At 44.0% G+C, this 21,330-nt stretch overlaps 1 protein-coding gene and 1 long non-coding RNA gene across 2 annotated transcripts in view; one reads left to right on the plus strand and one right to left on the minus strand.

The window, feature by feature from the left end:
• WRAP73 (WD repeat containing, antisense to TP73) overlaps positions 1 to 15,676 on the minus strand; it is a 32,952-nt gene extending 17,276 nt beyond the window's left edge. The window contains exons 1-3 of the mRNA XM_030537931.1: positions 15,357 to 15,676; positions 11,421 to 11,573; positions 10,716 to 10,832 (exon numbers count right to left, since the gene is read on the minus strand). Of these exons, the coding sequence (XP_030393791.1) occupies positions 10,716 to 10,832; positions 11,421 to 11,573; positions 15,357 to 15,425 (339 nt within the window). The 5' untranslated portion in view covers positions 15,426 to 15,676. The remainder of the gene's footprint in view (positions 1 to 10,715; positions 10,833 to 11,420; positions 11,574 to 15,356) is intronic.
• LOC115637084 lies at positions 15,461 to 19,525 on the plus strand. The gene is made up of 3 exons (XR_003997144.1): positions 15,461 to 15,523; positions 15,787 to 15,790; positions 19,513 to 19,525. It is a non-coding gene; the product is annotated as an uncharacterized LOC115637084 (long non-coding RNA).
• Positions 19,526 to 21,330: the final 1,805 nt, after the last annotated feature.

Consider the following 21,330-nt stretch of genomic DNA (forward strand, 5'->3'; position numbering starts at 1 on the left):
GGTACTTGCCTCTGTTTCTCCCTTAATCCAATCCGGCATCTCTCTCTCACACACACACCCCAAGCCTTGAATGTTAAGTTCTGCGATATAGTCAAGCATGCAAGTTTATAGCTGGAACACCGACTTGGCCTTCTGACCAAGCACCTACTAGCTATGGAAGTGTCATACAGCTTAAGGCCAAAAGGAGCCACCAGATCTAGTCTGAGCTCCTGTATATCTCAGGTGACCAACACCAACCCACAGCTGCACACTAAACCCAACAACTGAAATTAGACCAAAGCATTACTGCCCACAGGAGACTCAGGAGTATGTGCCACAGGAAGAGAATAGGCAGAATAGAGGGTGCCAGTGTCCAAATCCCCTGCATGATACCCTCCTGCCATGCCCCCACATAAACAGTCTTGGCCCTCCAGTATAGGGCAAATCCCTGCTGCTTGAGTCAACCCAAGTACATGGGTCAGGTGAACTCCACGAGGGAGGAAACAAGCAAGCCTCCCCACAGGCTGTAGAGGCACTTCAACTTCTTTGTTTCAGCCTCCACTCCATGAGGGAAATGAGGCGGTAGAGGAGCCACCTCCCCTTATCTCTGCTCTGCTTCTATAGCAGTGCAGAACAAACCCGTCTTCTCATGCAGCAGGACCACACTAGTTCCACTACACAAGAAGGGATGGAATGCACCTCTAGCTAACTTTGCTCGGACACCAGATGATAATACTCAGTTTGGAATAAATAAGCAAATTATGTATAAAATATATTATTCTAACCAAGAATTTTATTGGCTTTTGTGCTGTTCGGTAGCTTCTGAGCTAAAATACATACATGTATATGAAAACACAAAACTCACAAAAAGGTATATCCAGACAGTATGGTTACAGACAGGAAAAGTGATTAAAATGAAACTATAAAAATGTAATCCCAACATGTTAATCAGAGCATTCTCAAAACACCTATGACGCATATATAGCCAAAATAGGGGACCATTTTTGCAGTCAATATTTTCTCAAAGACATTTACTGTTGTTCACTATTGCAGAGAAACCTATACAAGAGATCATGATCTTTATTATGCAATTCCAAACAGCTCCAAAATATCTGCAACTGTACCACGTACAATTCTTTATCCCCCTTTATTCGGTCAGTCCCTGGAGAAGCCATTTATGACAAATTTCACTGTAAAGTTCTGTTAAATGTGTTTTACTACTATAGCATGTGCTCACATGGATACTCAGAGCATGTTTTAATATTACTGCACATATTTCTACATATATCTTATCTGTATGTTACTTCAGTTATAATGAATAAATAAAATGGTCATTATGATATTGAGGATTTGACAGGTTCAGACTGCACACCCAGGACATTACACAAGTCTGTAACTAACTGTTACAAAGAGAGACTTCTTTTACAAAAGAAATACCAGACTAAATGAAGGTCTTATAGTGGGCACACAGGCTTCTTCAGTAGGCAAAGCACATATCTTCAATCTCTTAATGCACCTTTGGAGTACAGGTACACACAAAAACCCACAGGCTTGCCTATCCAGCTCAGACATGTCACCTGAGGACCAGCTATGGTCTAGTACAATGAGCATATAATTGGAAGTCACGAGATCTGATAATCATTGATACCTTAAACAAGTCACAGACCAACATTTTCAAATATCGGTGCCTAACAGAAGGCACCTGAAAGATCAGGCCATTTAAAGTGCCTAAACTCTGGTATCCAAGTTTGAAGATATTGCTCTTACTCTCTGCGACTCAGTTATCCTATCTGTTAGAAAGTCTAAAGTGCCACTTGAATCTAACAGACGTTTTGGAGCATGAGCTTTCGTGGGTGAATACCCACTTCGTCAGATGCATCTGACGAAGTGGGTATTCACCCACGAAAGCTCATGCTCCAAAACGTCTGTTAGTCTATAAAGTGCCACTTGAATCTTTGCTGCTTTTATAGATCCAGATTAACACAGCTATCCCTCTGATGTTAGACAGATTGTCTCTCAAAGTTTGGGAAACACTTTGAAATCTATGGATGAAATGCAGAGTATAATTATAGTGTGTACATTTCATTGTCAACATGTAACTAGTCCCATGGACAAGTGAGCCTTCATATTCTCAACGGTAACAGCCACATTTATCCACATACCTGCCCTAAACCTCTATGCAAACTAGCACAAGAAAGATTGTCTCTGCTATCAATGAAAAAGAAGGGAGGGAAGAGAGTTCAGTGCTCACTGCATGTAAAAAAAGGTAAAACAGCTATTTAAAGTTTAACAAAAGGGTTTTCTGTGGAAAACAAGGTAATTTTTGCTGCAGGGAAAAACTGATTTGATCAGCTGCAAGCATTTCTTTACTGACCATCCCAAGATGTTCTCTCTTTAGTGTAGATGACTGGACTAAGTGAAGTGTCAAACTCTAATCCTAATGGTGGTGGTGTCCAGGAAGTTTTCAGCTGTTGTTTTGCAATGGAAAAAACAAACCCAAAAGCAGCAGCATTTTTAAAATAGCCTAAAAACAGCTGAGAATAAAAAAGTATTTAGATGGTAACACGATAAACAGTCTCTAGTGCTGGGTTAGAGATTTCATCTCAACTTTGACAGCTTTAGGCAGGTGTGAGACTGGTGATTTTCACTAGACAAAAAACACACATTTAAACAAACTTGCATCTCAAGTGACTATCAACTTTTGTCCCAGACTTGACTGGGTCACAAGGCCTCCTTACATAGCTGTGTCTATCAGCACAGGATTTCAGAGGATTATTCAGGGCACATTCCTTGACAGAAAGTATTTTTCAACCAATATAGCCATTTACAATTACTAAGGATTAGCTCTAATATGCACAAAAAGCACACTTTTTAAAACTGACTGTAATTTACAATAGATTCACTGGTGTTTTAACCCCTGACTGAGCTAGAAAACGCAGAAATATGCAGTTAATAAAATCTTGGAAATATTGGATGAACTGATGTTACTGATTGTTGTACTGTACTTTGGTAAACATGGGAGTCGCAATGAAAAGGTGACAACCTAAAGCCTTCATGTCCTATGAATCAGGAGAGTGAATTATCTACAAATTGGCATAAATTACAGGATGGGTGGGATGTGACAATATCCGATAGTCACACACACACAATCTGCATTATATAGCTAATTACAAACATCCACTCCCCCCACTTACATTCTACATGAGTTCTCTTCAAGATTCTCAGACTCCCACGTTGTGCAGACAGACTAACGATTCTCCCAACATTGTTGTCTTTTTTGACTGCCACTTCACATTGAATGGAAGTTGTCAGAGAACTGTCCACAATGACGCTAAGATCTCTTTCTTGAGTGGTAACAGCTAATTTAGACCCCATCATTTGATATGTATAGTTGGGATTATGTTTTCCAATGTGCATCACTTTGCATTTATCAACACTGAGGCCATGTCTACATCTAAAATTTTGCAGCGCTGGTTGTTACAGCTGTATTAGTACAGCTGTATAGGGCCAGCGCTGCAGAGTGGCCACACTTACAGCAACCAGCGCTGCAAGTGGTGTTAGATGTGGCCACACTGCAGCGCTGTTGGGCGGCTTCAAGGGGGGTTCCGGGAACGCGAGAGCAAACCGGGGAAGGAGACCAGCTTCCCCGCGGTTTGCTCTCGCGTTCCCCGAACCACCCTGCAAACCGCAGGGAAGGAGACCTGCTTGCTCGGGGTTCCGGGAACGCGAGAGCAAACCGGGAAAGGAGACCAGCTTCGCCGCGGTTTGCTCTCGCGTTCCCCGAACCACCCTGCAAACCGCAGGGAAGGAGACCTGCTTGCTCGGGGTTCCGGGAACGAGAGAGCAAACCGGGAAAGGAGACCAGCTTCGCCGCGGTTTGCTCTCGCGTTCCCCGAACCACCCTGCAAACCGCAGGGAAGGAGACCTGCTTGCTCGGGGTTCCGGGAACGAGAGAGCAAACCGGGAAAGGAGACCAGCTTCGCCGCGGTTTGCTCTCGCGTTCCCGGAGCCACCCTGCAAACCGCAGGGAAGGAGACCTGCTTGCTCGGGGTTCCGGGAACGAGAGAGCAAACCGGGAAAGGAGACCAGCTTGATTACCAGAGGCTTCCTCCTTCCACGGAGGTCAAGAAAAGCGCTGGTAAGTGTCTACATTGGATTACCAGCGCTGGATCACCAGCGCTGGATCCTCTACACCCGAGACAAAACGGGAGTACGGCCAGCGCTGCAAACAGGGAGTTGCCGCGCTGGTGGTGCCCTGCAGATGTGTACACCTTCAAAGTTGCAGCGCTGTAACTCCCTCACCAGCGCTGCAACTTTCTGATGTAGACAAGCCCTGAATTTCATCTGCCATTTTGTTGCCCAGTCACCCAGTTCTGTGAGCTCCTTTTGTAGCTCTTCACAGTCTGCTTTGGACTTAACTGCACCTCTACCCTGATATAATGCAGTCCTCCGGAGCCAAAAATATCTCACCGCCTTATAGGTGAGACCACGTTATATCAGGTTCGGTCCGGTACGGCATACTGGCAAGAGCTGGTATGACGTGCCGGACTGGATCGGCTTCCCCAGTGGTGATTTAAAGGGCCCAGTGCTCCAGCCACTGTGGGGGAGCTACAGGCCCTTGAAATCACTGCCGGAGCTCCGGCAGCAGGGCTCAGACCGTGATTTAAAGGGCCTGGGGCTCCACACGAATTCAGATATAACACGGTAAAGCAGCAGGGCTCAGGTGGTGCTTTAAAGGGCCCAGGGCTCCCTGCTGCTTTACTGCGTTATATCTGAATTAGTGTTGTATCGCGTCACGTTCTATCGGGGTAGAAGTGTATCTTGAGTAGTTTTGTATCCTCTGCAAATTTCTCCACGCCACTGTTTACCCCTTTTTCCAGATCATTCATGAATATGTTGAACAGTACTGGTCCCAGTACAGACCCTTGGAGGACACCACTATTTACCACTTTCCATTATGAAAACCAACCCTTTATTCCTACCCTTTGTTTCCTATCTTTTAACCAGTTACTGATCCACGAGAGGACTTTCCCTCTTATCCCCTCAAGCTTACTTTGCTTAAGAACCTTTGGTGAGGGACCTTGTCAAAGGCATTCTGAAAATCTAAATACATTTTATCTACTGGATCCCCCTTATCCACCTGTTTGTTGACTCCCTCAAAGAATTATAGTAGATTGCTAAGGCATGATTTCCCTTTACAAAAACCATACTGACTCGTCCCCAATAAATCGTGTTCAAAAAGGTGTCTGATAATTCTGTTCTTTACTATAATTTCAACCAATTTGCCTTGTACTGAAGTTAGACTTACTGGCCTATAATTGCTGGGATAGCCTCTGGAGCCTTTTAAAAAAAATTAATGTCACAGTAGCTATTCTTCAGTCATCTGGTACAGAAGCCGATTTAAATGATAGGTTACGTACCACAGTTAGTAGTGCTGCAATTTCATATTTGAGTTCCTCAGAACTCTTGGGTGAATACTATCTGGTCCATGTGACTTATTGTTTTAATCAATTTGTTTCAAACCCTCCTCTAATGACATGTCAATCTGGGACAGTTCTTCAGATTTGTTACCTAAAAAGAATGGCTCAGGTTGGGGAATCTCCCTCACATCCTCAGTCGTGAAGACTGACGCAAAGAATTCATTTAGTTTCTCCGCTATCGCCTCATCTTCCTAGAGTGCTCCTTTAGCATCTCGATTGCCAGGGGCCCCACTGATTGTTTAGCAGGCTTCCTGCTTCTGATGTACTTAACATTTTTGCTGTTAGAATTTGAAGAACAGCTAGCCAAAGACTCAAAAAGTTTCTTTGCTTCCCTAATTATATTTTACACTTCCATTTGCCAGAGTTTATGCTCCTTTCTATTTTCCTCAATAGGATTTAACTTCCACTTTCTAAAGGATGCCTTTTGCCTCTAACTGCTTCTTTTACTTTGTTGTTTAGCCATGCTGGCACTTTTTTGGTTCTCTTACTATATATTTTTAATTGAGTTATACATTTAAGTTGAACCTCTATTATGATGTCTTTAAAAAGTTCCCATGAAACTTGCAGGGATTTCACGTTTGGTGCTGTACCTTTTAATTTCTGTTTAATTAGCTTCCTCGTTTTTGTGTAGTTCCCTTTTCTCAAATTAAATGCTACTGTGGAGAGCTGCCCCCTCCCTCCTCACAGGGATGTTAAATGACTGCTTCTTGGAGCAGCTAGTCCTGAAGTCCACAAAAGGAGAGGCAATTCATGATTTAGTTCTAAGTGGAGCACAAGATCTGGACTAAGAAGTGAATATAGTTGAACCGCTTGGTAATAGTGACCATAACATAATAAAATGCAAGGTGTGAAGAAACCTTATCTCTGCATCTTGTACTGAGGTGACCTGTATCCAGCCAATATGGGGATAGTTGAAATTCCCATTTTTATTCCCTAATTTCCCTGAGCATTTCACTTTTGAAAGGTGGATAAGAAACTGGTTAAAGGGGACACTACAATGGGTCCTACTGAAAGGTGAACTGTCAGGCTGGAAGGAGGTTACCAGTTGAGTTCTTCACAGGTCAGTTTTGGGACCAATCTTATTTAATCTTTTTATTACTGACCTTGGCACAAAAAGTGGGAACGTGCTAATAAAGTCTGCAGATGACACAAAACTGGGAGGTATTGCTAATACAGAGAAGGAAGGAAGATCTGGATGACTTTGTAAACTGGAGTAAAAGTAATAGGATGAAATTTAATAGTGAAAAGTCATGCATTTAGGGATTAATAACAAGAATTTGGGTTACAAATTGGGGACATCAGTTGGAAGTAACAGAGGAGGAGAAGGACCTTGGAGTATTAGTTGATCACAGGATGACTATGAGCTGCCAATGTGATACGGCTGTTAAAAAAAGTGAATGCGGCCTTGGGATGCATCAGGCGAGGTATTTCCAGTAAAGATAAGGAGGTGTTAGTACCGTTATACAATGCACTGGTGAGACCTCATCTGGAATATTGTGTGCAGTTCTGGTCTCCCATGTTTAAGGATGAATTCAAACTGGAACAGGTACAGAGAAGGGCTACTAGGATGATCTGAGGAATGGAAAACCTGTCATATGAAAGGAGACTCAAAGAGCTTGGCATGTTTAGCCTAACCAAAAGAAGGCTGAGGGGAGATATGATTGCTCTTTGTAAATATATCAGAGGGATAAATATCAGGGAGGGAGAGGAATTATTTAAGCTTAGTACCAATGAGGACACAAGAACAACTTGATATAAACTGGACACTAGGAAGTTTACTCTTGAAATTAGACGAAGGTTTCTAACCATCGGAGGAGTGAAGTTCTAGAACAGCCTTCCAAGAGGAGTAGTGGGGGCAAAAGGCATATCTGGCTTCAAGACTAAGCTTGATAAATTTATGGAGGGGATGATATGATGGGATAGCCTAATTTTGGCAATTAATTTATATTTGATTATTAGTTGGTAAATATGCCCAATGGTCTGTGATGGGATGTTAGATCGGGTGGAATCTGAGTTACTACAGAGAATTCTTTCCTGGGTGCTGGCTGGTGAGTCTTGCCCACATGCTCAGGGTTTAACTGATCGCCATATTTGGGGTTAGGAAGGAATTTTCCTCCCGGGCAGACTGGCAGAGGCCCTGGAGGTTTTTCGCCTTCCTCTGCAGCGTGGGGTACGGATCACTTGCTGGAGGATTCTCTGCACCTTGAGGTCTTTAAACCATGACTTGAGGACTTCAATAACTCAGATATAGGTTAGAGGTTTGTTACAGGAGTGGGTGGGTGAGATTCTGTGGCCTGTGTTGTGCAGGAGGCCAAACTAGATGATCATAATGGTCCCTTCTGACCTTAAAGTCTATGACAATGCTGGGCAGTACTCAGTAAAAAATAAAATATAAGGAAAAGTACAGCACTTTTCTATACTCGAGTTCCAGTAGACCATGTCACTGAGTTGAACTGTGTATCATTCTGCATGCTTGAATTGCATCATTTGTATGAAGTGTTAGATATTAGTGTCAGAATCTCCATCATTGGAGATTTTTAAGAGTAGGTTAGACAAACACCTGTCAGGGATGGTCTAGGTAATATTTAGTCCTGCCTTCAGTGTAGGAGACTGGACTAGATGACCTTTCGAGGACCCTTCCAGTCCTATGATTCCATCTACCTGTAGCATTTTGTAGTCCTGGATGTTATGCCATGTCTGGTCTCAGAGATTATTTATATATAAAGGATTCTTATTTGCACTAGAACGAGTTTAAACTGAAACGTTTTCCGAGATTTACATTGCTCTTGGATACATACAGCATTATGCTGTGTGTCTCAAAAGGTGTCCACTACTGAGTTTGCACACCATGAGCGGTGAATGGACTTTGAGGTATTCATGGAAAAGTCCCCCATTTATTTTAAGTTAGATGTTGGTTTCCTGTATGTAAATCAGATCAGAAAAATCAGTGTTATGAACTATACTTTGTTTATAATTCGTATGCCATACAGTCACTATGAAAATAAAGCCTATGCAGTTTAGTTGTAGAAAGTTATCAGTCGCACAGGTAGCTAGAAACAAACTATCACAATCACGCTTTTTTTAACAAAAAAACAAACCACACACACACTTTGTAGTAAGAGTAGGAAAAGATATTAGTGAACCCATTTTCGAGCTTACATATTGACCTGAAGAATTACAAGTATGAGTCATGATTAGTTGGTGCTATATGAAAATGTCAAACTACCAAAGCTGAGCAGTATGGGTTAAAACAGAACCTTTGAAGCCTTCAAATGATCCCTGAACTTGATAATGTACATAATACGATATTAAGTATCCTGATAGTTCCTGTCTCAAACACTGTCTGTCCCAGTAGAGACTATAGATATCGTGTACTAGAGAGTAAACACAACACAGACACCAGCATAACCCAAACAGCTGTCTGACAAGTTAATTTAGCAATCTGTTTACAGCTGGAGAGAAAACCTATCCCAGCACAGATGCCAACTTGGCAAAGGCTTAAATGAAATCCTGTAGGGTCAAACTGAGTTCTGATAGGTGGTAAAAAAAATACTCACTAGTCCACCCCCACATGCGCATGCCATTATGAGGCAACTTGTAGCATGCAGCAGCAGGAGCCGCCCACAGTTTTGGTTCTCAAACTACAACAATCCTGCCTTTTAGACGTGTCTGTCTTTAGTCTGAACAACTGGACTCATTTTTATCCCCACAAAGGACAATCTAAACTCTTTCCTGGATTCATCACCATGTGGTCACCACAGTCCCCTTGAAAAAGAAAAGAAGTGCTGATGTACAGTCAGAAAACTGTTCTCTCTACACCTGACACCAAAAACTCCCATGTGAAACTCATTTATAATCCCTGTGTGTGGGTTATGAAATATTTTCTGGCTGTATTCAATTTCACTCTCACAGTCACTTAGAAATTTTGCATTTCAAGGCTTGCATTAACTCTCTACCATCCACACACAAAGAACAAAATCTTCCTCATATCCACAGCAAAGATACCAACTCTGATATTCTGCTCTCCCTGCTGGCACAAGGTTTCTCCCATTGATGATAATGGGAATTTCACACATGTAAAAAGAGCAGGATATAGGAATCAAAGTCCACTGTGTAGAATGAAGAAGTGAATTTTCCTCTCAAGTCATTTCCTCACCTTTACCTCTAAAACGTTGCTCATATCCAGCCAGGTGAAATCTCCATAAGTATTAAAGAATTTTGCAGCACACAGATACTATGAATTTGTTGGATTAAAAAGTGAATTTAGTGCTAGTGAAAGTTGCTGGTGAGACAGCCCTGGTATGTGAAATCCTATGAATATTCACAGAGAATAGGTACAGTGGCAAGGCAAATTTACTGTATTTAGTTCTTAGCTTCTTTTCACTATTACTGTTGCTGCTCTGAGCCCTGATCAAATCAGATCGTTCTGAAAAAAACTATGACACCCCTCCCACTGTTTTCAATGAGCTTTGAACCAGGCTCACACGGACCAAACTCCCAGTGTCATATCTTGGCTAGGATTCCAAACTAAGGCCATTATCCTGCAAGCACTAATACATGTTTAATTTTAGTCCTGCAAGAAGTTCACTGAAATCAATTAGACTAATCACATGAGTAAAGTTAAGCATATGTGGAACTTTCTGCAGGTCAGGTTCTAAGTCTCAGAAGTAATTTATCTGAACAGCATCCTCTTATTTTTATCTAAAAGGGCACTCGTACTTAAAAAGCATGCTATAACCCTATACTAGTCAGATCACATTAAATTACTTGAACTACAAGCTTATGTTTACTTTTTGCATCCCTCAGTTTGGATGATGAAAATCAGTTAAATTACTATCACTTCCAGACTCTTAATTCCTTAGTAGAGGAAATCTGTTTAAAAATAACTATTCCCGTTAGAGTTTTAAAAACATTTCTGTTCATAGATCTTGGAAAAGTTTGTGTGTGTATGTTTGTTTTTTGCCCAAATTTGTATTTTGGATCACATTTGCTAGTTCTTTATCATCTTTTTTTAAATGCATAATTTCATTCCGAGAGCCATGAGTGTTCAGTATTCCACCTTTTCATCAAAAACTCAGAAAGCAAACTTAAAAGAACCAAGCAGTAATTAAATCAATCAGAATTGATCTAAAATAAGAAATGTGCATATATATAGATTAATAGAACACTACAGCTTTAAGATCTCTGGGCTATTTTAGAAGCTGTGTGCAGACAGTAATATGATACTCTATAGAGCAATCATGACTTCACGCTTACGTAAAACTCGGTTGTATTGAGAATATGACGACCATCCGGACTCCAGCACGAAGCCACCAGTCCTGCTGACCCCTCATCAATCTTGCAATGCCAATCTGGCTGCTCCAAGGACCAGACCTAGGTCAGAGAAACTAATCAGTGCAGCAAACTGAATAGCACATCAAAACCTCCTCTCCTCACAGAGCCGTGCTACAGCTAAGAAAGAAAATTCCATCAACACATACCAAGGAGTCAGAAAACTTTTGAAAGCCTTTGGCCATGAAGGACTGGCACTGGATCCCATTACAAAAGTAAGCCGCACATCTCTGTGCATTAACACAAGTCATAAAGCATATTTTCTTCTGTCATGTTTTCTGAATACCCACCCTTTTTAAAGCTTTTGCTCCCTTTAATAAGAGTCTGCATGTATTTATTTCCTTCTGAAATAATGAATGTACAAGATACTTGGTAGCAGCTTTTGTTTTTATAAATTTGCTCCAAGTATTTTTATTCTGATGTTATTTGTCTTCAAACTAACAAATAACCTTTTAATCAAGGTTTTGACAAACAGTAGCAAGCTCGGCTTTCTTCAAACCATGTGTTATTAATCAGAGTGTCAGTTACTTTGGCAAAGACACTTAATTAGTGCTTGACATTAGAAGTTCTCAATTTAGCAGTTAGTAAATTCTAGACAGAAACAATACGCCATGCTGTATCTGTGCTTACCTGAACAATCCCTCGTTTGTACATGGCACATAATATAAAGAGAGAGTCCGACGACCATTCTATGTATTGGATCTGATCCAGGCAAGTGTACAGCTGAAGGATCTGGAGGTTGTTCACATCTCGAATGATCAAACGGTACTGTACACATGAAGCCTGAACGCAAACAAAAATAAACTGCTTAACTGACGCACCGATATCAGAGTTATTAACTGAGATTTAAGAGTGTCAGGACCTGTGCTGCATCATTCACACTCTACCACACTGATCTAGAGTTTAGATGTTTTAGACACACCAGAATTTATACTTTTGGATTTGTAGGTTTGTTATGAGCTACATGATCAATTGCAAAAGAAGGTGGAAAAAGATTAATCCAAAGCAAATGTTAAAAAAAAACCAAAAAAAAAACCACAGATGGTTTTAATGTAAGTTTTGTAAACTCTTACCTATGTCTTCAAGACTGAAGGATGGAAATGTTTGATTTCAGGCCAATTTTTTATTTTAAAAAGGTACTAAATTTTCAAACATTTCTATCACAAAAACTGTTTTTGTTTTTTAAGCTAAGATCAACTTGAATCTAGTCAATTTCAAAAATGAATCAAAGTATGTTCAGATATTGCACATGTCCCTGACTCTCCCCTAGTCAATTTTCGTGGCTTTAGAGTCAATTTTCTTATTTTAAAATGTTTATTTTCTCTATCCCCTTTTGCTACGTCCTTAAAACACAGGAAACTGACTATACAGAAAGCATCATCAAATGCATAAAGTAAACAGAGAAAAAAGGGATGGGTTATTATAATGACACTAGTCGTAAAAGATAAGCAGCTGCTTAAATATATTCAGGACTAGGGCCTATATAAGTAAGAGGAAATATCTATTTGCTCCATTACTACTAGTTATATTATTCAACTGCACCTACTTTTTAAAAACTATTTTTCTTCCATTTCATGTTTTCCTTTTAATGAAAAATTGGCTAAGGCCTTATTCTGGAGTAAGTGAACAACAAGCAAGTGCAGTAACAAACATGTAAGCAACTGCACAACTGACAACTCACAGCAGGATCAGAGCCTCAAGATTTTAAAAAGTGTCTTCTTCAAATAATACAGACAATGGGTCTAAACTTTAGAATTTTTTATGTTTTGACTCAACTTTAAAATTGACTATACCAGTGCATTAGAAATATTTGCAATGTTTTGTTTAAATAAAAAACTGAGGGGCACATCTTGGTCCCAGTGAAGTCACTGGGAACCAGCCTGACCCAGAAAATTCAATTTCTGGGCTGAGATCTTGTCTGATGAAGAAACTAACCTAAAGTAACTGCAAATAATGAAGAAACTCATCACCAGTAGGTGTCACTATAATACTTAATACTGTAACATCTTTACAGTCATCAGAGCGAAATAGAAGTTAAAACTTAGAGGTTATATATTTTAACTAGACTATTCACTAAATTATTTTGCTAACACTAATTTTTTTTTAAAAGTTGCTCATGCTTTATCACCTGCAGTATAGAAAACAGCTCACAAAGTACAGGGATTTGATTGCAAAAGACTAAGTAATCTGCTATTTGTCTCTCCTCCAGAGGCCCCAACTGAGATAGGGATCCTGTTATGCTAGACAATGTACAGCACTCCCTACATACCAAAGAGCTTACAATCTATCTAGACAAGGCAGAAAGGGCAGGAGGGGAAACACAGGCAGAGAGGTGAAGTGACTTGCCCAATGTCGCCCAGCAAATTAGTGGGAGAGTTGGTAACAGAACACAAGTCTCCTGACTCGGTGCAGTGCCATAGCTGCAAGACCATGATACCTTTGCCCGTAGCTTTCCAGGGGTGGGGAAAAAAATCAATAAAATGGTGGCTTTTAATATTACATTTGAACAATATGTTTATGGATTCCTACTGCTAAACTTGCGGCTAATTCTTACACAAAGCAAAACAAAGGAGTGTGTCGTCCCATCCCCCCCACCTCCCAATAATTATTGCCTCTCAAACCAAAAGTCAGTTTCTTCAAAAAGCACCAATGCCAATAAATACAGATTTTTAAAAAATGTTTATATATATTAATAACAGTTGCTATTACTCACAATGAAAAAAATATTGTAAGGTATGTGAAGGATCATTTTTCATTAACTAAAGCCATATAGTATTAATGACTGTAAGCATACTCTCCCTCAGACCCCTCCATTGTTGCTGTTTTGTTTGTATGTAATTTTTCTATACAATACTTTGATTACACATTAAAAATGTTAAAGTTAGGTGCATGTCTGTTGTTCTCTTATATACACTGGGTATAGGAATGGATGATAAATGCAAATTTTACTAACGATTAAAATAGTTTTATTAGGAAACTAAAAAAGTTGGTAAAGCCTCATAATAAATAAGTGGTTAGCAGGAATATGGAATTTCCCAGGAAGATTAAATTGAGTTTTTGCTAGTAAAATCTTGAATTTTGTGATCAATATTAACATTGCTTTTGAATGTATTTAATGAGTCTCAACAGTTATACTAATTATGTGTTATTTCCAAATGTAATTTTCACACAAAAATGTTTATATAAAACAAAAATCAGAGGGGTAGCCAGGATCTGTAAAAAGCAACAGAGTCCTGCGGCACCTTATAGACTAACAGAAGTATTGGAGCATAAGCTTCCATGGGTGAATAGCATTTGATGAAGTGGGTATTCACCCACGAAAGCTTATGCTCCAATACTTCTGTTAGTCTATAAGGTGCCACAGGACTCTTTGTCGTTTATATCAAAAACGTATCACTAGTTAGGAACATCACTGCAAGATCATTATCTTCAGAATAAATGTGTGTTCGTTAAAATAAAAGGTTATATTTTAAAACACATTTACTGTTTGATATAACAATTACATTTTACATTGCAAGACCCCCACTGACTGTTTTCTGCCCTGATGAAAGATTCTTTAGACACCAGTCATTCTCAGTTTCAATTGTACTTTGTTTTGGATTAATTTTTTTTAAAAAGAGTCACATATTTGCAGTGAATACCTTTCGGCTAGACATTTACTATCCCACATACATCTACAAATCGTTTCTCACTTTAATTATGCATTTCCTGTCAATTCAACTGGTTCTACATGAGGCTCTAATGCAGTGGTTCTCAAACTTTTGTACTGGTGACCCTCTTTCACCTAGCAAGCCTCTGAGTGCAACTCCCTTATGAATTAAAAACACTTTTTATATATCAGAGGGGTAGCCGTGTTAGTCTGGATCTGTAAAAGCAGCAAAGAATCCTGTGGCACCTTATAGACTAACAGACATTTTGGAGCATGAGCTTTCGTGGGTGAATACCCACTTCCTCAGATGCATGTAGAGGAAATTTCCAGGAGCAGGTATATATATGCTAGCAAGCAAGCTAGAGATAACGAGGTCAGTTCAATCAGGGAGGATGAGGCCCTGTTCTAGCAGTTGGTTTTAGTATACCTGCCCCTGGAAATTTCCACTACATGCATCTGACGAAGTGGGTATTCACCCACGAAAGCTCATGCTCCAAAACGTCTGTTAGTCTATAAGGTGCCACAGGATTCTTTGCTGCTTTTACTTTTTATATATTTAACACCATTATAAATGCTGGAGGCAAAGGGGGTTTGGGGTGGCGGCTGACAGCTCACAACACCAGCCCCCCATGCAATAACCTCCCGACCCCTTATCATGGGAGAGGCTCCTTGGGTGGCTGGGACACGCGGCGTGACAGTGCAGCAAAGGGCAGAGCCCACGGAGCACGAGGCAGGAGTCGGTGGGCACTGCTGAGACCCACCCCCTCGATGTCCGAGGCGGCTTACCAGCGCTGGGGGGCGGCCTGGCCCAGGGCCTGCCAGGATGCGGTGTGGGTGAGCCGGGCCCTGCAGCGCCCGGGCTGCACCAGCCCCCGCCTGACTGCCGGTCTCTCGCCCGTCGCAGCAGGGCCACTCACCAGGTACTTCCCGTCGGGCGAGAACTTGCACAGCAGGCTGGAGAGCTTGAACACCTCCGAAAAATTCATGGCGGGCCCCGAGAGGCGTTCCCGGCAGGGTGTACGGGCCCCCGGGGCAGCGCAGCGCCCAGCCGCTCTCACCCAGGCCCCGAGGGAGCCTGGCCCCAGTGCGGCCTGCCCCGTTCCCCTGGCAACGCGGCTTCCCACAGAACCGCCGCCGGGGGCCCGAGCCGGGCCGCGACCCTGGGGGTGGAGGGGGTGTGAACCCACAGCCCGATTCAAAGCCACCCGCTCTAACCGCCTTCCCGGGCCGGAAGCGGGCAGGAGGGTGGCGGGAACCCGGGCAGCTTATCGGGGCCAGGCCCGCCCGCCCCGGGGCAGCCTGGGAGTTGTAGTCCGGGGTGGGGGGAACAGGTACCACTGCATTGAGAGGGGTGCGACACACAGACAGACAGACAGGAGTATCTGTGGGGCAGACAGACACGGGAGTGCGTGGGGCAGACGGAGAGGCAGACCCGGGCGGGGGAGGCATTGTGTAGATCAGACAGACAGATAGGGTATGGGTGGGACAGACAGACAGAGGGGGTACGTATGGGATAGAGAGAGACACTGGTATGTAGGGACGGAGAGACAGACAGGGTATCTGTCGGACAGACAGACGGAGGAGGTATGTATGGGATAGAGAGACACAGGTATGTGGGGACAGACAGACAGACAGAAGGGGTACGTATGGGATAGAGAGACACAGGTATGTGGGGACAGACAGACAGACAGAGGGGGTACGTATGGGATAGAGAGAGACACAGGTATGGGTGGGACAGACAGACAGACAGGGTATCTGCGGGACAGACAGACAGAGGGGGTACGTATGGGATAGAGAGACACAGATATGTGGGGACAGACAGACAGACAGGGTATCTGTGGGACAGACAGACAGAGGGGGTATGTATGGGATAGAGAGAGACACAGGTATGGGTGGGACAGACAGACAGACAGAGGGGGTACGTATGGGATAGAGAGACACAGGTATGTGGGGACAGACAGAGGGGATACGTATGGGATAGAGAGACACAGGTATGTAGGGACAGAGAGACAGACAGGGTATCTGTGGGACAGACAGACAGAGGGGGTATGTATGGGATAGAGAGACACACAGGTATGGGTGGGACAGAGAGACAGACAGGGTATCTGTGGGACAGACAGACAGAGGGGGTATGTATGGGATAGAGAGAAACACAGGTATGGGTGGGACAGAGAGACAGACAGGGTATCTGTGGGACAGACAGACGGAGGGGGTATGTATGGGATAGAGAGAGACACAGGTATGGGTGGGACAGACAGACAGACAGAGGGGGTACGTATGGGATAGAGAGACACAGGTATGTGGGGACAGACAGACAGACAGAGGGGGTACGTATGGGATAGAGAGACACAGGTATGGGTGGGACAGACAGACAGACAGAGGGGGTACGTATGGGATAGAGAGACACAGGTATGGGTGGGACAGACAGACAGACAGAGGGGGTACGTATGGGATAGAGAGACACAGGTATGTGGGGACAGACAGACAGAGGGGGTACGTATGGGATAGTGAGACACAGGTATGTGGGGAGAGAGACAGACAGGGTATCTGTGGGACAGACAGACAGAGGGGGTATGTATGGGATAGAGAGAGACACAGGTATGGGTGGGACAGACAGACAGACAGACAGAGGGGGTACGTATGGGATAGAGAGACACAGGTATGTGGGGACAGAGACAGGCAGGGTATCTGTGGGACAGACAGACAAAGGGGGTATGTATGGAATAGAGAGAGACACTGGTATGTAGGGACAGAGAGACAGACAGGGTATCTGTCGGACAGACAGAGGGGGTACGTATGGGATAGAGAGAGACACGGGTATGGGTGGGACAGACAGACAGACAGACAGAGGGGGTACGTATGGGATAGAGAGACACAGATATGTGGGGACAGAGAGACAGACAGGGTATCTGTGGGACAGGCAGACAGACAGACAATCGGCGAGGGCGGGCCGAGCTGGAGGCAGACAGATGCTGGGGGCTGTTTCCGGACAATGCGGACTGGACTGTCGGTGCATCTGTCTGTACAGAGGCCCCACCTGAATTAGTATCGAGCTCCTGGGGCTGGCGAGGGCCCGGAGGGGAGGGCCCGTGCTGTGCGCGGGGAGCTGCCTGGTGAGCTCTCCAGAGCTAGGTGTCTCCTGGGCATCCTCCTCCAGTCGCATCACTGCGGGACGCGGCTGGTGCAGAATAACGCCGGGAAAATGCCTCGCAGAGTCTCAGCGTTAATCTGGTCACGCAGCTATCAATCCGTTTACAGGTGCCTCCTGCAGTTACCTTTATCCTGTACATGCGGGATAACATCTGTTTGCTGCCAGCCCAGCCGTCTGTACCTTCGCAGGTTGAAACCAACTCCTCTCTGTGAATTGACGCCTGGAAATCCTTTGGCATTAGTTATTTACACATGCGCTTACAAAATACATACAAGCAAGGTACAGAATTCCCACATTTTGGTTCTGCTCCTAAAGCTTTTAATTTGTTTCCATTAAATTTCGGTGAATTTTGCCAATTTTACTCTTCAATTTTCCCTCCCCCCGCAATACAATAATCCCGAGCCCTTTTCTCTAACTGCCTTCCTGGAATAATTAAATATCAGATTTTAAATAATTTTTTCTCACTCTTTTTAGCTATAAGAAATAAATTATGAAATAGTTAATGTTACCATTCAGACCTGATGTTGTTTTCTTGACACCTCACTGCATTCTCTGTTGTTTACAATCCTGTAAATACATTGGTATATACAGTCACATCCGTTTTTCAACGAATGCATCACTAAACCTTTCCGATTTTTTTTTTAACCAAAAACTGTTTACAATGACTAAATAACGTACTGGGACTAAACTATAAGTGCGGTCACTGTTTAAAAGAATGCAATGATTTTCTGCTTATGAATTTACAAAATACAAATAATCATGTTTCTTATGACAACATGTTATTTAAAAATACTTTGGTGATGACAAATCATTCCGTGAAATTTAATTAACAATAGGGGGAAATTGTTTGTGTATTTACTTTATGCCACTACCTTCTGACGAAACCCTGCCGAAGGTGTTTAAATCACACGTAAAGTGGGTAGGACAAAGTATTTCTGCTAGCTTTATACTATAAAAAGCCCTTTCAGCAAAATTTGTATATGCATCTGGACCTTTCAGGGCTCCATCCTGGGGAGTTTTTCTAAATAAAGAATACAGGCTAGGCCCCTTATTAATTATTATTGTTCATTATTATTGCCAAGGACCCCACTGTGCTACAATGATGGCTCTACAGAACCTTCTCTGGTGTTAAAATAAGGAATAGCATCGCCTACCTTTGCAGTTAGAATATTTTGAATCTGCAAATTGTCAGTTTAACAATGTCGGATTAAAAGCAAACGGATTCCTCTCCTAGCAGATGAATGGGGTCATTGTTCCAGAGACAAAATATGTGGTAATAATTCTCTCCTGCTTTTTTAATTTGTTATTTGTTGTAATTTCTGTAGGAATGGGTTTTATTCTCTCTGTTTCTCCAGCCTCTGCTTATTTGAAGTGTCTGCCCTGTACGCTCCTGAGTGGCATTAATTTGATACCAGAATTGGGTGCCAATATCGACATATATTTTCTCCATTTGATTTCCTGGAAATAGGTTTAGAAAATAAAAAATAAATTTAAAAAACGACTTAACGGTCACATACACATAACAGGAGAAAATACGAATGCGTATCTTGCAAGAAAACCGTGATGCTTCCTTGGAATGATCATTTCTTTCCATGTTACTGCATTTCGGAAGGTGTAAATCCTAGTGCACGCGCCTGTTATTCGGTCTGCGTGTGACTGATTTGCAGTATTTCTAATTGCTTTAATTACATATTCTCAGTTGTTCGTGAACCTCAATTCCAGTGTTGTGTTTAAAAATCCTAGGAAGAGGTTTAAAATAAAAGCCTTTCTGGTAACAAATCAGAAGTATCTGAAATCTCTCTTTAAAGATCAGTCTCAAATTCCCTCTCTTGTCTTGTCCTTTTAAAACTATATGAGTTGGGTTCGGAGGGGTGTGTGTGTTGCGCCTGGATCCTCTTTAAAAGGACATTTTAGTGCTGGAGAGCTGGGGGTCAGAGTGGCGGTGAATATGTAAATCGTAGCTCGAGGGAAAGTGATGATCTCAGAGATGTGCCGCCTGGAAGACAATGGTGTGGTTTCAGTTTTAGGGGACACAGCGAAGGGTTGATAGATGTGTGTGTGGACAGGCAGAGAGGATATCTGTCCTGGCATCTTTCTCTTTTACTGATCTCTCTCTATAGACCCCCCAACACACACACACACACACACACACCGGGGTGGGTGTGTGCTGGAACCCAGGAGCTTCGGCTCCAGGAGAGGGGCCCTGTCTGGACCCGGCCGGGAACCACCTAGCAGGGCTGCTGCCCTCCTTCCTTTTGCCTTGCCCGGGAGCTGCCCCAGCCCCTGCCTTGGCACAGCTCATCCCTTCCCCCCGCCCCAGACCCTTCCCGCCGGCACAGCGCGGAAAGGCGGCTACACGCCTCCAGCTGTCAGCCAGCCGCCTCCCGTGCCCCGGCTGCCGCGCGGGCAGGAAGGGGTTAAGCAGGCCCCGTGCCCGGGCCCCGGGGAGCCTGCGGGGTGGTTGGGCCCCGGCGGCGGCGGAGGAGGCGGTGACACGAGCCCCAGCCCGGGGAGAGGGCGGCGAGGGGTCCCGAGCAGCCCGGCTCCTGCCCTGCCAGTGGCACCGATGCGCTCCTGGCGCACAGACCGCCGCCGCCGCCGCCGCAGCAGCCAGGTAGGGCGGCCCTTGCACGTGGCCGGCCGGGGCAGCCCGGGCTCCCTGCCCGGCGGGGGAGGGATGGCGGGGTGCTGCCCCAGGAGCCGGGGCGGTCAGAGCTGCCCCCTGCCTGGCAGCGCCAGGCCACTGGTCCGAGTGGGGCTTCACAGCGCCCGGCGCTGAGCCGGGCTCGCAGGGGAAGTCAGGGCTCTGCTCTCCCCCTTCAGTCCCGTCGCCCCGAGCTCCCTCCTCTCAGAGCAAGAGCCCTGTGCATTGCCCAGCTGCGCCAGAGCCCTCCAACCTGGGATCCTGGGCCCAGGGAGGGGGCCTTCCGGGGAGACAGCCAGGCTACTAGTGAAAAGTCCTGGGTGTTAACCTGGATGGTTCTTCAGACTTTCAGTACTGTACAGCAGTATTCAGGCTGATCTCCGCCACGGCTTTCCAGTTCGCCTGTCCTTTGCCAGGCCAGCTCGGAGCGGGGTGCTCAAGGACAATGGAACATTAACCGCGCAGAGTGTCCGGGTCTGCATCTATTGATACACAAAGGTTTCCAAACCAGTGAGTAAGACAAATGCAGACTATCCAGACGTGTAGCGTGACTCCTTGTTCCCCCCGGGATTGAGAGCTGATGTCTGACATGTAGTAGCCTCTGGCCGCTGATCTGAGCGTTGTGTGTTTCAGTCCAAGAACTGGAGAGGGTGAAATAAGAGACTGAACAGTAGGACGTTTGCACCAACTTCCCTAGGGTTTTGTTTGCAAGATGATGTTTTGGAAATTGGTGACTATGAAGTCAGTAACGATGCCGTTGATTCGCCCTCACCCTGGAATAACTTCATTTAAGTCAGTGGAGATATATGGCAGTGTCAGACTGGTGAAAGCAAGAGGAGAATCAGGCCCTGTTTCTAGATGTATATGCTGTGTGAGAACCCTGTCTGAGAGTGGCCTGGGATCCCTGGTTCTTTTGGCCTGGGGTCATTGTGAAGATGTCACTGTCACTGGGGTGCAGGGAGGAGTGGGGAGGGGGGAGCATCCATCCCTCATGGCTTCCCCCAACAGCTGGTCTCAGAATGGCAGTCTCCAAGGTCAGAGCCAAGGTGACGTTTTGAATCTGTTGCGGGATGAAGATTTACACATCAGAATCTCC

The sequence above is a fragment of the Gopherus evgoodei genome, chromosome 18 (assembly GCF_007399415.2).
Source record: "Gopherus evgoodei ecotype Sinaloan lineage chromosome 18, rGopEvg1_v1.p, whole genome shotgun sequence".
NCBI lineage: Eukaryota > Metazoa > Chordata > Testudines > Testudinidae > Gopherus > Gopherus evgoodei.